Raw genomic sequence first — 14,196 nt, forward strand, 5'->3', positions numbered from 1 at the left:
ACAGGGCCTGACGCTAGTGTGCTTATCCCAGATCCCACCAGCAACAGATGCTGTCCCGGGGGAAGGCCAGGCCATGGCCAGGCTACAGGAGGTAAAGTGCTGGGTGGTAGGACCAGATAAGCAGGACCTGAAATCACAGCAAGCCCTGGCCATGCCGCAGACAGCTTAAACGTGCCGCCATCCCCCAAGGAGGAACTGTCACCAGGCCCCCCACCCCAGGGAGGCAGGCTGTGGGTCTCCAGGCCCCTCAGCGGGCAGGTGGCAGCAGGGGGACACATTCAAGGCACTGGCCAAAGAGTCTGCCCCACCCCCCTCCAGCCTTGGGTGTCTGCGCCTCTCCTGCCCTACCTCCCTGGGTGGGCCCTGCCACAGCTCCCTCTTGCCATGGTGCGCGAGGGCAGTCCCAGCGCGCAGTCACCGTTCCTCTGCAGCCCTGTTCAGAGCCTCCCTCACCTCTGTGCCCAGTGCCCCACCCCGAGTCCTCCGTGCTTTAGCGCCCTCCGCACACAACTCTGCTGTCCCTCCTGCGGCCGCACAGCCACCCTGCTCCTCCCCTGGGCCGCAGCCAGCCTCACCCCCCGGATGTAGGGAAGGGCCTTAAAGCCAGCCAAGGCTCAAGCTTTCAGGCCTCCTCTCCCAACTGGGCAGCTGAAAACATGCTGGCCATGCCCCCCTTCTGGAAGCACTTTCTGGGCCACCATGAGCCCAGATTCAGATCACAGTTGCTTCCCAGCCACAGCCCGGTAAAAAAAAGCACGAGCTCAGGAAGGGAGAGGAAGAGGAGCAGGCAGGGAACAGTGGCCAGCTCCCCAACACCCAGATCAAGGACCCCACCCAGCCCCCAGCACCTCCTCACCACCATCGCAGGGGGCAGGCAGAGCAGAGGCAGCCACCGATCCGCAGGGGAGGGGCATGGTCCCCACCGTTACTGGCCCTGGGCTGGCCTGTGGCCAGTCCCTGGAGACACTCTTCGAGAAGCTGCTCAGATACAGAAGGGGCAGCGCCAGGCGCAGAGAAGTCCAGCCCCAGTGGGGGGGACAGAGGTGGTCCCCCCAAGGCACCACCTTCTCCCCTCGGCCCACCAGGCGCCCCTCCCACCGACTCACCCAGAGCCTCCTGCCTGCTTCCTGCACGAGTCCGCCAGGAGGAGACAGTCCTGTCTCCCGTCCTTTCCGAACCCGCCTGCTGGACGGGCCCCCATGGGAGAACGGCCCCAGAGCCAGGCTGAGCTTAACCAGGAGACTCCGTCCCCGCCCCGGACTCCACATCACACGCAGGCAGCCATGAGGCACGCTAGGCGGCAGCGGGGAGGAAAAGATGCCACCCCGGAGGGGGGAAACAGGACCCTGACGACAGCCCTGAGGACAGAGGCCACGGGACAGACCAGGCCTGAGCCTGAGGCCCGCGCAGGCAGGGGTCAGGAGGGAGCGAGACTGGGGCACCATCCCTGCCAGGGCCTCTGGGGGTGGGGAGGAACAGGCAGATGGCACCAGGAAAAGGACCACCGAGACCCCATCCTGCTGGGGGGCAAATGGCTTGGGACCTGGCCCCACTGAGCAAATCCCCCAGAGGACAGCCCGGCTGCCAGGAGACAGGGAAGTGCGAGGCCTGGGCCTCAGCCAGGTTCACACGCCACCCACCCAGAGCCAGCAGGGGTGGTGGCCCAGCTCCAACAGGCCCCATGCCCACGCCCACGCCCGAGGCCCGCTCACCAGCAGGTGCCAGGAGCAGAGACGAGGTCCCAGCCACACGCCTTCCCCCAGGCTGGCCCCATCTCACCTACTAGGTCTGCGGAGGGGGTGGCTGGTCGCGCCAGTTGGGAGCAGCCCCCTATCCTGCAGGTCCAGCTGCGGGCAGGGCAGGGCAGGGGGATGGTGGAGCTGACCACCCACACCCCTCGGGCAGCCTCCACCCCTGCCCTGGCCACACCTCTGCACCCGACCCTCCCTGCTGTCCGCTCCCCGAGGAGGATGGGAGGGACCCGGCTGAGGAAAGCGGAGCACCGGCCCCTCAGGACGGGACTGCCGCCCACCGGACAGTGAGGGAGCCCCAGCACTTCAACAAGGGAGACAGTAGTCTGGAGACCCTTGGGATTCCCAGGCAGGCCCCCAGCACGGGCGGCCTCACCCAACTCCAGGGCACAGGGCCAGGGCTCTCCAGGGCAGCCACCTCCACACCCCCCAGGAACCCCGATGAAGCCAGTGATGGGAGAGTGTGCGTGCGTGTGTGTGCGTGCGTGCGCATGCGTGCGTCTCGAAGGTCCCCACAAGCCCAGCGAGGCTGCAGCCAGGGGAGCAGGACTGAGGACAGCGCTAAATAATGGGCGGGGCTGGGGGACTGCCCTTGGGTCGGAGCACCTACTGAGGACGGGCCAGGTACAGACGCCCGCGCTCAGCGGGGTGACACCAGGTCCTCGGGCGGGCGGAGAGGGTGAGGGCCAAGGATGAGCCCTGCAGGTGGGTGGCGGCTGGCTGGGTGGGGACAGGGCCTGGCTGCTGCCCTGATTATGCCCATCCACAGAGCGGGCCGCCAGGAAGAGCTCCCCCGGGCAAGGGAGGACCACGCAGTGCCCCGGGCCCCCGTGGGCAGGCCACCTCCGAGGGAAGACTGCAGGGGAGCCGGGCCCGCCTTGTCCTGCCTTCTGCCCAGGGCTGAGGGACTGGAAGGGGGCTCTACTTAGCGGGACAGTCACACGGCCCAGGAGAGTGGGGCTGCAGCGGGCCCGAGCGTCTCCCGGAGCCCCAGGATCCTGCGGCCCCACATCCCGGCCGGAGGGTGTCCCCGGCAGCCACCACCACAGCCACGAGGCCGGGCCCAGCAAGCACGGCCACGGCCTCAGCCTCTGCTCCTGGGACGGAGACAGAGGGCCCGGCTCTCCCGACACCCACGGTCCTGGGGTTCAAGAAGTGCATGGCGGCCTCGGACGGGGCCGCGGAGCTGTCGCCAAGGGCCCCGGCGTTGCCCAGCAGCGAGAGCCAACAGGACAGGTACTCACCGCCCATAGAACCTGCGTGACCAATTCAGAGCCACCAAGCGTGTCATCAGGGAGTCACATCTGAGTCCCAGCCAAGAAGGATGTGGCGGGCACCTCTCCCTTGGCCACAGTGGGAGCTCCTTCCTGGGACCAAAGGGACACTCGGCTGCCACCCCGGGCTGGCACCCGCCACTGCTGAGCCTTCACAGCCCAGCCCGGGGCTACCTGGCATGGTCACTGAGGACAAGGGGCTCGCCAGCCTGCACCCTCACAATGGGGCCCACCCCTCTCTGCTCCCTGCCCCTACCCACTTCCCAGCTGCTCGGTGGGAGGCTGGCAGGGCAGGGAGGGGAGTGGGGAGAGGAGGCCATGCACCTATGGGCACAGAGAGGTCACCCCAGCCTCAGGCAAGGTAGCTGCCCCCGCCCCTACCCCCACCCCACTGGGAAGGAGAGGGGGTGGGGACCTTGGAGGTCAGAGAGCACCGGGGCCCAGGCCTGGGTGCGCACTTGCATGGCCCTGGCAGTGGATGGGCTGCTGTGATGAGAAAGCGCTTCCGGCTCCCGCACCCACGGCAGCGCAACTAGCCGGGACTCCCACCAGGGCTGCAAACTCCTGGGCAGAGGGCACGCACCGCTGGCTTTGTGGGCCACGCGAGGGTCCTGTCACATGTTCTTTCTTTCCTCTGGCTTTTTCTTTTTTAACTTTTGTTTTTAACATTTGATCTATTTTTGGCTGCGGTGGGTCTTCGTCGCTGCGCGCGGGCTTTCTCTAGTTGCGGTGCGCGGGCTTCTCATTGCGGAGCACCGGCTCTAGGTGCAGAGCGCGGGCTTCAGTAGCTCAGGCTCGTGGGCTCAGCAGTTGTGGCGTGCGGGCTCTAGAGCGCAGGTTCAGTAGCTGTGGCGCACGGGCTTCGTTGCTCCGCGGCACGTGGGATCTTCCCGGACCAGGGCTCGAACCCGTGTCCCCTGCACTGGCAGGCGGATGCTTAACCACTGCGCCGCCAGGGAAGTCCCTCTTTCTCTGGCTTTTTGTGTGTTTTGTCTGCAACTGTTTAAAGGTGAAAAGCCACTCTGCCCTTACAAACACAGGCCCTCCCTGTCTCGGTCCTGGGCTGGACCCTGCCACCCCCGCTCAGACAAAGGACGCATTCCCAAGGGGCCTGTGCGGACCAGGAGTCCCGCACCCAGATTCAGGAGCGAGGACACTCCTTGGAGCCTTCTCAGCCGCCATGAACGCGAACAAGCTACGCCCTAGCGGGTACCGTCCCCTCCTCCGCTGTTCCTGGGTTGACCTGTGTGAGCCATAAAAAGACAGCAGAGGTGAGGGGTTGTCACTTCGAGGTGAAGTTCTTAGAGAAACACTGAGGCCTTGATCTCGGGGCTGCTCTGTCCTAGGTGGTGGGCTCTGGCGAAGCCCTGCCCTGAGCGGCCCTAGGGACAGGCCCAGTGGGGAGGCCCGAGGCCCCGCCACAGCCACGCACGCCATCTTGGAAGCAGAGCTGCCCCCGCCCATCCCCACACCCGAGGCAGACCAGGGGGCTGCGGCCCCAGCGGAGGCCTCGACTGCAGCCTGTGATGGACCCCAAGCCAGAAGCCCCCAGCCAAGCCTTCTAGAATCCTGTGCTTCACACACGCAGGAGATGACGACGGTTGGCTGTGTTAAGGTGCTACCATTGGGGTGATCTGTCATGCAGCAACGGGTAACGAATACACGATGATTTTAAATGGAGAAGACCACTCCAAGTCAGTCTGAAGCAAACAAACCGACGAGAAGCCCCAGAAGCCGTTAGGAGAAGCCTGGAAAGTCTGATGACACAAACACTAAAATCGTATGCCTGGCCAAACACAAACCACAAACCAGTCAAGACACAAGTGACAAAGCGGGGAACAAAATAGTAGCAAGACGTGACTCGGGGCTCATATCGTTAACGCGTGGAGAGCTTGAACCGGTCAACAAGGAAAGCCCAACGACGCAGAGGAAAAGGGGGTGCAGGAGGGGACCGCAGAAAACGCAAGCCAAAGGCTACCCCCCCCATCTGATCCCACAGCCAGAACGTGCCCGGGTGTTGGGGTCCCAGAGCTGCTGGCTCCGGGCACACATGGTGGCTGGTGACTGGCACAGCATCTGCTCTCCGGCTCCAACTAGAAGGCGGGCCGTCCTGGAGCCGAACAAAGAGCAGCCTCCGAAAAGGCTGGCCAGAACGGTGGGTGGTGGCGCTGGGCGCTGAGCAGGTCTGGGCAGCATCACCCAGGAGCTGGGAGACCCTCTTGGGTGAGGAACGCTTGGCAGGAAAGGCGGCGGCGGCCGTGGCGGCGGCTGGAGAGGGCTGGCCACGCCCACAGACCAGACAACTGTCAGCGCCGTTCCTGGGCAGACAACCCCCTTTCTGGCCTCCACGCTCCCCCAAATCCACACTCACGGTCTCAGGGCCCGTGTTCCTTTCCCGTCTCTGAGCTCGGCGGTCAGGTCTTTTTCCTCGGCCTCATCAGAGACTTCTCCCCATCCCCACGCCCAGGCCTCCGCCCCTCCCTCCTAAGCGTCCAGGTGTTATCAGCCCCAGTCCGGGAACTGCTGAGCACGTGTACAAACCTGACACCTGATCCTGCCGGGTGGGGGGCGTGTGTGGCGAGGGCGGCGGGGCGCTGTGGACCACATCCTCAGGCAGGGAAGGGTGAAGGCTGCTCAATGGGAAGCCCCAGATCTCGCGAGAGCCAGCACCCTCCTGGCGCTTCCCAGGCCCCTGGGGACCCTGCAGAGGAGCCAGTCTGGGGTAGGGCAGGGGGCACACACCTAGGAGTCTCAGGCCTCTAGAGCAGTGCTTCTCACAGTGGGGTCCCTGGGCCAGCAGCAGCAGCACCCAGGATTGCTGGACTAGCAAATTCGCAGGCCCCGCCCCAGGTGTGCAAGATCCGAGCCTCTGGGGTGGGGCCCTGCAACCCAGGTTTGAACGCGCCCTCCAGGTGTCCTTACGCGCCTCTCAGCGTGAGAACCACCACGGGGATGGACGGTTCCTGATCGCACCTCTTCTAGAGAAGCCACGAGCTTTCTCTCTCTGCGGGGCTCACCTTGACCTCCCAGGTGAGAGGCAGGCAGGCACCCACAGGTTGTCCTGGAGAACAGGCGTGCTTGGGCAGGATTCCTTCCCAGCACGCCACACCTGTCAAGTGACACGGGGAAGACTTTGTTACTTCGTGCCGTCCCCCCTCCAGCAGCACGGACAGACACCCCTGGCAGACACCAAGTTTCCCGCACGCAGCTCTGCCCACCTCTGCCTGGATACCACGTGTGTGTGGAGGGGGGAGGATCCGTGCTTCACAGGGAACCGTCCGAGTCACACTCAGGGGCGCTGGAACACAGTGGGCCAGGCAAGGGGTGGGGTGGCGGGAGGGTGGAAGCTCTCAGGAGCGCGGAGCCAAGGCCGCCCTCAGAGGCCAGGACTGGGGGGGGGGGGGGCGGCGCAGACGGAGTGCCCGTGCCCGTTGCCATCCCAGTGGGGTCGCCGCCCTCCTTTCCCCCCTCACCAGGCCCCTGGGCACCCCCAATACACTGTCCCTGGCCATCTCGAGCGCCAGACGCGCTCAGGACAGTGCGGGGAATCCTGCCGCGAGCGGCGGGAGGGGCGCCCGACCGAGCCCCCGAGGTCTCCAGGGGCCTGGACTCGGTGGAGTGGAGGCTTCTCCTCAGCCTCTCCCCGCGAGAGGGCGTAGGCCCCCGGGTGCTCGGGGAACGGTGGACTCTGGCCAGGCCCAGGCCCCAGAGGGGCGGGGGTCGGGGTACGGGGGAGGTGGGCGGTCACCACAAGGCCGGCGCGTCGTCCAGGTGCGTCGAGCCCCGCCCTGACCGCCCCCGCGCCGGTCTCCTCACGGCCCCTTAGCGCGCCCACCGGAGGCCGCAAACACCGCTTTCCTGCCCACCCCTTCCAGCTGGCTCCGCCAGTGACCGACCAAGCTCGACTCGTGACGAGACCCGCCCCCAGGAAACCCAGCCCCCCTGGTGTGACGGGCACCTCCGTTGCCCAATCAAAACAAGCCGACCCCCGCCCCCGCGCGCGCCCCTCTTGGCTCTGCCCCGCCGCGGTTTTTCCTCAGCCGCCGGCCGGGCCGGCTGCGGGCCGCTAGGTGTCCCCGCCGGGAGAGCGGGCACTGTCCGTGCAGAGTCGCGCGAGTGGTTCGATGTGTACCCGCTACGTCCTGCTTGTGTGCTTTTGGTGTGAACTTGTATGATGAAGGAATTAAGTTCACAGGAGGTTACACGGAATCGTCCAAGAGACCGGAGCACCTCCCGCAGTTCCCCCAGCGTCTGCCTGTTGCACAGCTAGTGGGACCGCACACCAGGAAAGGGCATTGGTGCCAGCGGAGAGCTGCTCCGGGTTTTATCCCCGTGTGTGTGTGTGTGTGTGTGTGTGTGTGTGTGTACTCAGGTGACCACCACTGCCATCAATATCCAGCCCGTCCCCTTACAAGGACCCCCTCCTGTAGACCTTTCATAGCCACAGCCCCCTCCCTCCTCCTCCTCCCAACCCGTGGCAACCGGATTCTATGCTCAGCTCTGTAATTTTGTCATTTGAAGACATTACATAAGCACTTCCCTGGCGGTCCAGTGGTTAGGAGTCCCCGCTCTCACTGCCAAGGGCGGGGGTTCCATCCCTGCTCCCAGCCGGAGCTAGGATCCCGCGAGCCACCCAGGGCTTTTTCTTTCCCTCACACACCGCTCTTGAGACCCATCCAGCGGAATGGCTGCAGGTGTCAATAGCTAGTTCCTCCTTTGTATTGCTAGCTGTCGTCCTTGGTGTGGATCAGCCAGTTTGTTCAGGCCGTCACCCGCTGAGGGACATGTTGCCGATTGCCACTTTTAGGCTTCTACAAATAAATCTGCTATGAACATTCGTGTACAGGTTTTCCGGTGGTCAGAAGTTTCCATTTCTTTGGCATGCCTGCCCAACAAAGCAACTGCCGGGTTCTAAGGAAGTGGAAGTTTAGCCTTGGAAGAAACTGCCAATTTGCATTCCACGGTGGCTGGACCATTTTACACGTTAGCGGCCCGCATATTTTTAAACCACATAATTGAAAATTTTTACAAAACATTATCTTAAGCAAGACTGTTAACAGTTCTGTTTCTCACTTCTAACTATGTTCTTGTATGCAATCACCGACATACTCACACAGTTTTAAAAGACACAAACCCTGTACATTCAACTGTGATCTTCTTTTTTTTTTTTTTTTTTTTTTTTTTTGTGATCTTCTTTTAACTAGCAATAATAGAGCTTCGAAATTCTCCCACGTCAGTACAGAAACATCTAGCTCATTTCTTCTCTGGCCACGCGGTATCTGATAGAGTACACGCCCTCTAATTTGCATAACAAATCCCCAACTGACGAACTTTCACCTTTTCCCTTCTTCTTCTTCCCCTTTCTCTTTGTTTTTGCTACCTGCTCGGAACATGTGTCGATGTCACCCTAGAACAATCACCTCTAAGTGGACCTGCCAGGTCAAAACCTATGGGCATTTACAGTTTTAACGGACACTTTACATAATTGCCTCCCCCAAAGACCCTGCTTGTCGTACACCAGGGCTGTTAGTCCTTTGTTCCATGTGTTGGAAATATTTTCCCTCAGTCTGTCTCTTGTCTTGAAAGACGAGGCTGGCTGGTTTGGGCTGTCAAGAAGCTATACAATTTTATATGACCAAATTTATTAAACTCTCAGTTGATGATTTCTGGGTTATGTATCTTGGGCACAAAGGCCTCCTCCCACGTGACAGGAGAGTGATGCGACTGCGGGGGGGGGGAGGGGCGGGGCGCGGGGGGATTTCTGAGTCCCCACAGCAAATTCCTCGTTGACCCTGGCTGGCAGGTCGGCGTGCTGGCCAGTCACTCTCTCTCTGTGTGTGTGTGTGTGTGTGTGTGTGTGTGTGTGTGTGTGTGTGCACGCGCGCGCGCAGGGGGCAGACTGGGGGGAGGTGGTGTTTGTCACATGACCCCACGCTATGTAGACCGGGACTGGGGGCAGTGCCTCTCAGACACCCAGCCCCTGCCCTCCAGGGGTGCCAGTCCAGTTGGGGAGAAGACAAGGAAATGTGTGAGGAGAAGAGTTTAGCTATATTATTTAAATGCATAGGTGGCCCGCAGGGGAGCGAGGGAGATCCATGGGGGAAACGGCAAATGGAGTCAGTGGGGTGGCTGGGGCCGAGGCTGGGGCTGGGAGAGGAGCTGCGGGCGGGCTTTCCGAGGGGCTCAGAGTTAATGGGCCGCAGAAGGTGAGCGAGCAGAACTGAGAATCCGCCTGAAACCGGCGCTCTTGAAAGGTCACCTGCACAGTGCAAAGGAAGGACAGGGCTGTAAGAAGTGGGTCCATCCCAGCATGGGTCTGAGTGAGCAGGAGAGGAGCCCCGTGCCCCCATCGTCCACAAGCTGGGGCTGCCTCCCCTCCCCCCGCCGCAGGCAGAAGGGCTTCAGAGAACCGCAGGCTGAGAGAGAGAGGACGCCCACCGCCCCCCATCGTGGTGGTACTGCTGGGCTCCTCGAAGAGCAGTCGCTCCCTGGGAAGGGACACCTCCCCCCCCCCCACCCCCGGCTTCCCCCTCGGGACTCCCAGAGGCCCAGCCGAAGACGGGTCTGCCATCTCAAATTGAAGACCCCGCCCACCCTCCCGAAACATCAAACGACTGGCCGTGTCAACGTCCTGTCCCCAGGGCATCCCTGTCAGAGGCCAGATAATATAGTTTTCGGTGAGGGCTGCGAGTGTCTGCTCCGTGCCTGGACTCGTCCATCCCACCCTCGCGGTGGCCCTAGGAAGTTGGGAGCGTGTCATCCCCATTCTCCAGATGAGCAAATGAGGACAACGCGACCCAGAAGGGTTGAGTAGCTTGTTCTGAATCACTAGCTAGCAGGTTGCCGAGGCGAGGTGTGGATCAAGGACACTGGCCTCTAAGCCTGACCTCCGTTTGCAGGCCAGGCGCTCCATCTGGATGGCTCTGCTCCCTCGCAGGGAGGCTCCCGGGCCGCGGTGCGAGTGCCGCATCAGCTTGCCCTGAAGGCATCGGAGGTGAGTCCTGGTGACTACCCGCCCCCCCCCGCCCCCCCCCGCCCCGGCCTTGGGCCAGCCCATAAAGGAAGGAGGGGAGGGTGAGAAAGATAAACACCTGCTACTCTTGTGCTTAATCAGGGGGGCCTTTGAAACACAGACTGGCATTACCTTTGGATGCTCCTGAGATCAGAGAGCAGTTCTCATGGGTATTTACAAATTGTCTGCAGTATTGTGATAGAAGGCTACTCCAACGCCCCAAATCTTCAACAGCCTCCGAGACACAAAACAAAGATACCAAGGAAGGAACCGCAAAGATAAGACTAATTTTAAAAGCCCAGGCCGATTTGAAAAAGAAAAAAAGAACTTTAGAAGTTAAAAACAAAGCCACAGTCATTGCAATAAAAATCTCAACAGATGAACCAAACCACAGATGGACGGGATGCCACCGAAGAAGGAACCAGTGACCTGGAGGATAGTTGGTGCCTGGGAAATCACCTGCTGCCCCTCCTGCCCCGTTCCCCCTCTTAGCCAATGCTGTTGCTTTCTCCTTCCATGAGAAACTGCAGCAGCCCCTCCTCAGAGATCCAGCCTCTGTTCTTCAAGGCCCCTCATCCTGGCTTCTAGGCTTCAGGTGACGTCAACCCCCTCTTTTTTCCCAGGCTCTGGGGGTGGGGGGGGCCGCTTCTTCCTGTACTATCTCTGTTCCTCCAGCCCTCCGATCCCTGAGGAACCAAGTGGGGCTCGAGGCACCCACGACCTGCGGGGGCCTCACCACTCATCAAGCTCTCCCGTGCGGTCGACTGAGATGAAGGGCCAAGTGCAGCAAGTGCCCGGGCGAGCCGGAGCGGCTGCTGCCCTCAACTGTCGTGGAGGGGACGGTGGGGATCAAGGCTGTGCTGTGGGGTGACTCCAGAGTGTCCCCGGGAGTGCACAGAGGAAACACCGACAAGGCCCGATTCCTTACCTCTCAGCTCAAGGCACAGTATGACAGCCAGAGCACCTCCACGGCAGCCCTAAAAATCCTCTTCCTCCTGTACCTGCAGGGCTGACAGCGCTGGAAATCAAACACTACCCACACAGACAAAACCTGCATCGTTGTGCCGGTGGCAGGATCCCAAGGTCACCTGAATTCCCAGCCTCTCTGTGTTTCTCGTGTGAAAGGTATGGCACTGGGTGGACGAGTGGGACCCTGAAACCTAGAATCGGGACACCTGGTTGCCCTCAGTGGAGGCTGACAACCGGGAAGCCCCCCGTCCCCTTGAGCCTCCCTTGCGGGTGGAAGTAGCCTGCCCTCCCGTCTCTGGCAGGCTGGAGTTCTCTCCCTTGAGGACTGTGTCGTCACCTCACCTGGCGCAGATGCCTTGCAAGGGGACGCCCGCTGTCCTCCACACCCTCTGCCACCACACCCTGTTGCCATTAGGGGCCCAATCACTGGGGCCCAATCACAGCACGATCCAGGGGGACAGACCAAAGCCTGACCCTAGAGGAAACCGCTCATACGTCAATAAATATTTTCCATAAGGATATTAAAAAAATATTTTCCAGACTTCGCTGGTATCTACCAACTGAACTGTACTTGAACATTTGTGGTAGTAGGTTCTCAGGGTGTGCGACTCAGTAGGTGAGGTGGGCCGCTCTCTGGGGTGGATCAACTGAGAGTGTATTTACTAGAGATTCCAGATTGAAAGTATTAGGACAGGGACTTCCCCGGTGGCATAGTGGTTAAGGATCTGCCCGCCTAGGGACTTCGCTGGTGGCGCAGTGGTTAAGAATCCGCCTGCCGATGCAGGGGACACGGGTTCGAGCCATGGTTCGGGAAGATCCCACGGGCCGTGGAGCAACTAAGCCCGTGTGCCACAGCTACTGAGCCTGTGCTCTAGAGCCCACGAGCCACAACTACTGAAGCCCGCGCGCCTAGAGCCCCGTGCTGGGCAACAAAAGCCACTGCAATGAGAGGCCTGTGCACCGCAACGAAGACCCAACGCCGCCAAAAATAAATAAATAAATAAATTTTAAAATAAAAAAAAAGTATTAGGACACGCAGCCGGTGTGTAGTCTAGCACCTTGCATGCTTGGCTTGGACCTACTACTGACCTGCATTTCATGGGTCTTGATGCCAGACATGCCCTGACAGGAGGTGCGGGACAGAATCCAGAGGCTTGGGGAGAGAGGAATCTGAGAGTATATTCATCATATCCAGCCTGAACACTCCATCCCCCAGCTGTGTTCCAGGGATCGGTCCAGAAGCAGCTCTTTTCAGCAAGGCGCTGAGAGAGCCATTAGAGCAGGACCCCTAGTGTAAGGACCAAGGACCGGCAAGAGCCAAGGCCCCGAGCCCAGGAAGAGTCCGGCACGTTCCAGGAGAAGCAAGAATGGTGGGCTGGAGCCAAGCGAGCAAGGCGCCGCAAGTGAGCCACGAAGAAGGAAATAGTGGGGCAGCCTGCTACTGGGCTGCTTGATGCGCCTAACCCTAAATCCTCTAGTTCCGGGAGCAAAAACCTGACTTGAGTTGCCCCCGTGGAGAGTCACACCTTCTCACCCAGTTTCCAGACCCAGAGCCCCCTGATGGAAGGGGAGGCCGTGCTCCCGGGAAGGACCTCGTTGCAGCCTTGCTGGAAGTGCACACCGCAAATCTTCCCAGGCCTTCCTAAAGGACCCATTCACTAAAGTGAAAGGTCGTCCTGGAGAAGAACAGGTGTGGCACACCTGTCAAGTGACACGCGGAAGACTTTGTGACCTTCTTGCCATCCCCACCTCTAGAAGCGTGGGCACCTCTGGCGGCTGCTTAGATCCCTGGTGGTATGGGTACTAGCTCTGGACACTTCTCTGGATGCTATTGTTGGGCGGGCGGGGGAAGGATCCCTGCTTTGTCTTAGAACATCTCAGAGGCACACTCAGGAGGCGCTGGAATTCAGTGAGCGGGAAAAGAACTGTGTGTGTGTGGGGGGTGTGTGCCACATTCTGGGCCCTGGGAGGGTGGAAGCTCCCAGGAGTACAGATCAAGGCAGCTCTCAGAGGCCAGGACTGGGGCCCAGCTGGACAAGGAGTGACAGTGCTCGTTTGCCATCTGGGTGGGGTCGCCACCTTCCTCTTCCCCTTCCCCATTTCACCCTGGGGAGCACAACGTCTCTTTTCTCTGCCGGGTCAGGGTGGGCCCAACGGTGCTCATGGGCTCGCCGGAGCCCTGGATCTTGGGGCCCGGCTTTTTCTTGGCTTTTCTCGCGGGAGGGCGCGGACCGCCTGGGGCCGACGGAGGCCCCGCCCCGGGTCTCCAGGAAGGGAGGACTTCGCATACAGCTCGCAAACAAGAGGGCTCGGGACTCTTCTTATGGCGGGCGGGGGGTGGGGGTGCTGCTTTGGCGGGGCCTATCTTTCATTTACCTGGCAGGTATTTTCGTCTTGTATTCCAGCCACATGGCTGACATGCTCAGAGCGAAATTAAGGAGTCAGCTCAGGGCTGGCTTTTCAGGCTGTATACTGTCCTCTAGTGGTGCATGTCCTGCCCAGTACCATTTCCAGGGCTTGTTAGGGGACATGGCTCTCTGCTGGTTTCGATAACAGCTCCTTCCTCATTCAGGATTTTATCAAGGAGAAACCAAATTACACATACAAGGCACAAATGCAATAAAGCTGGTAGCCGGTTCTTAATTGCTTTATTAACATTAACTTTAACTAGCATGCTTAGCAGATGAGTACAACCGAGATAACAGTTTGGTTTGGTCACTAGGCAGATGAGACAGTTCTGAGATCTCACAGGAGAGTGCAGTGTGGAAATGAGAACGGGGTGTGTCCTCTCTTCACAGAACTGTCACCGCAAGCAGTGCAGGACATACTAGGAGCTTTCAGTGCTGCTCCACAGCCTCCTCACGGAAGAGGGGAGATGAAGGCAAACGCCAGTGGAAATTCCAGGGCAACTGCAGTCACGCAGTGCCTGGGAGGCTACAGGTAGGACGGCAGCAGGTGAACTGAGCTGGCACAGCAGTGCGCAGCATGGTGGTGTAGTGCCGCCAACCCTGGGCCGCTGCGGTTTACAATTCAGTTCGCATTTTCTGCACTTACGACACACACTGAAGAAACTGGCATCTCATGTTGGTCCCCAGCCCAGTTATCTGTAGTCTCATCAGCAAATTTATTAGGTGGTTGTTTTGTTAGCTACTCTGTCACTTACAAACCTTATCTTATAACCCACATTTAT

General features: G+C 60.4%; 1 protein-coding gene and 1 long non-coding RNA gene across 2 annotated transcripts; both read right to left on the reverse strand.

Annotated features, from left to right (window-relative positions):
* Positions 1-1,073: 1,073 nt before the first annotated feature.
* Positions 1,074-4,809, reverse strand: LOC136793422 (uncharacterized). The gene is made up of 3 exons (XR_010838660.1): positions 3,609-4,809; positions 2,996-3,118; positions 1,074-1,847 (listed from the first exon to the last, which is right to left on the reverse strand). It is a non-coding gene; the product is annotated as an uncharacterized lncRNA (long non-coding RNA).
* Positions 4,810-4,849: 40 nt separating this feature from the next.
* LOC136793453 (uncharacterized) lies at positions 4,850-8,132 on the reverse strand. The gene is made up of 5 exons (XM_067023895.1): positions 8,099-8,132; positions 6,774-6,836; positions 6,043-6,134; positions 5,567-5,726; positions 4,850-5,343 (listed from the first exon to the last, which is right to left on the reverse strand). Exons 1-5 carry the CDS (start codon positions 8,130-8,132, stop codon positions 5,000-5,002), a joined length of 693 nt encoding a protein of 230 aa, XP_066879996.1. The 3' UTR covers positions 4,850-4,999.
* Between the last annotated feature and the right edge of the window lie 6,064 nt (positions 8,133-14,196).

This window comes from Kogia breviceps, chromosome X, assembly GCF_026419965.1.
Source record: "Kogia breviceps isolate mKogBre1 chromosome X, mKogBre1 haplotype 1, whole genome shotgun sequence".
Classification (NCBI taxonomy): Eukaryota; Metazoa; Chordata; class Mammalia; order Artiodactyla; family Physeteridae; genus Kogia; species Kogia breviceps.

Excerpts from the sequence above, each read along its gene's own strand:
- LOC136793453 (XM_067023895.1), bottom strand. The coding sequence starts at position 8,132 with ATGTCGGTGATTGCATACAAGAACATAGTTAGAA. Across the intron at positions 6,837-8,098 it reads ATACAAGAACATAGTTAGAA|GAGACCGGCGCGGGGGCGGT; the intron begins GTGAGAAACAGA and ends AGGGGCCGTGAG. Across the intron at positions 5,727-6,042 it reads CTCTCACCTGGGAGGTCAAG|GGTCCCCAGGGGCCTGGGAA; the intron begins GTGAGCCCCGCA and ends GCTCCTCTGCAG.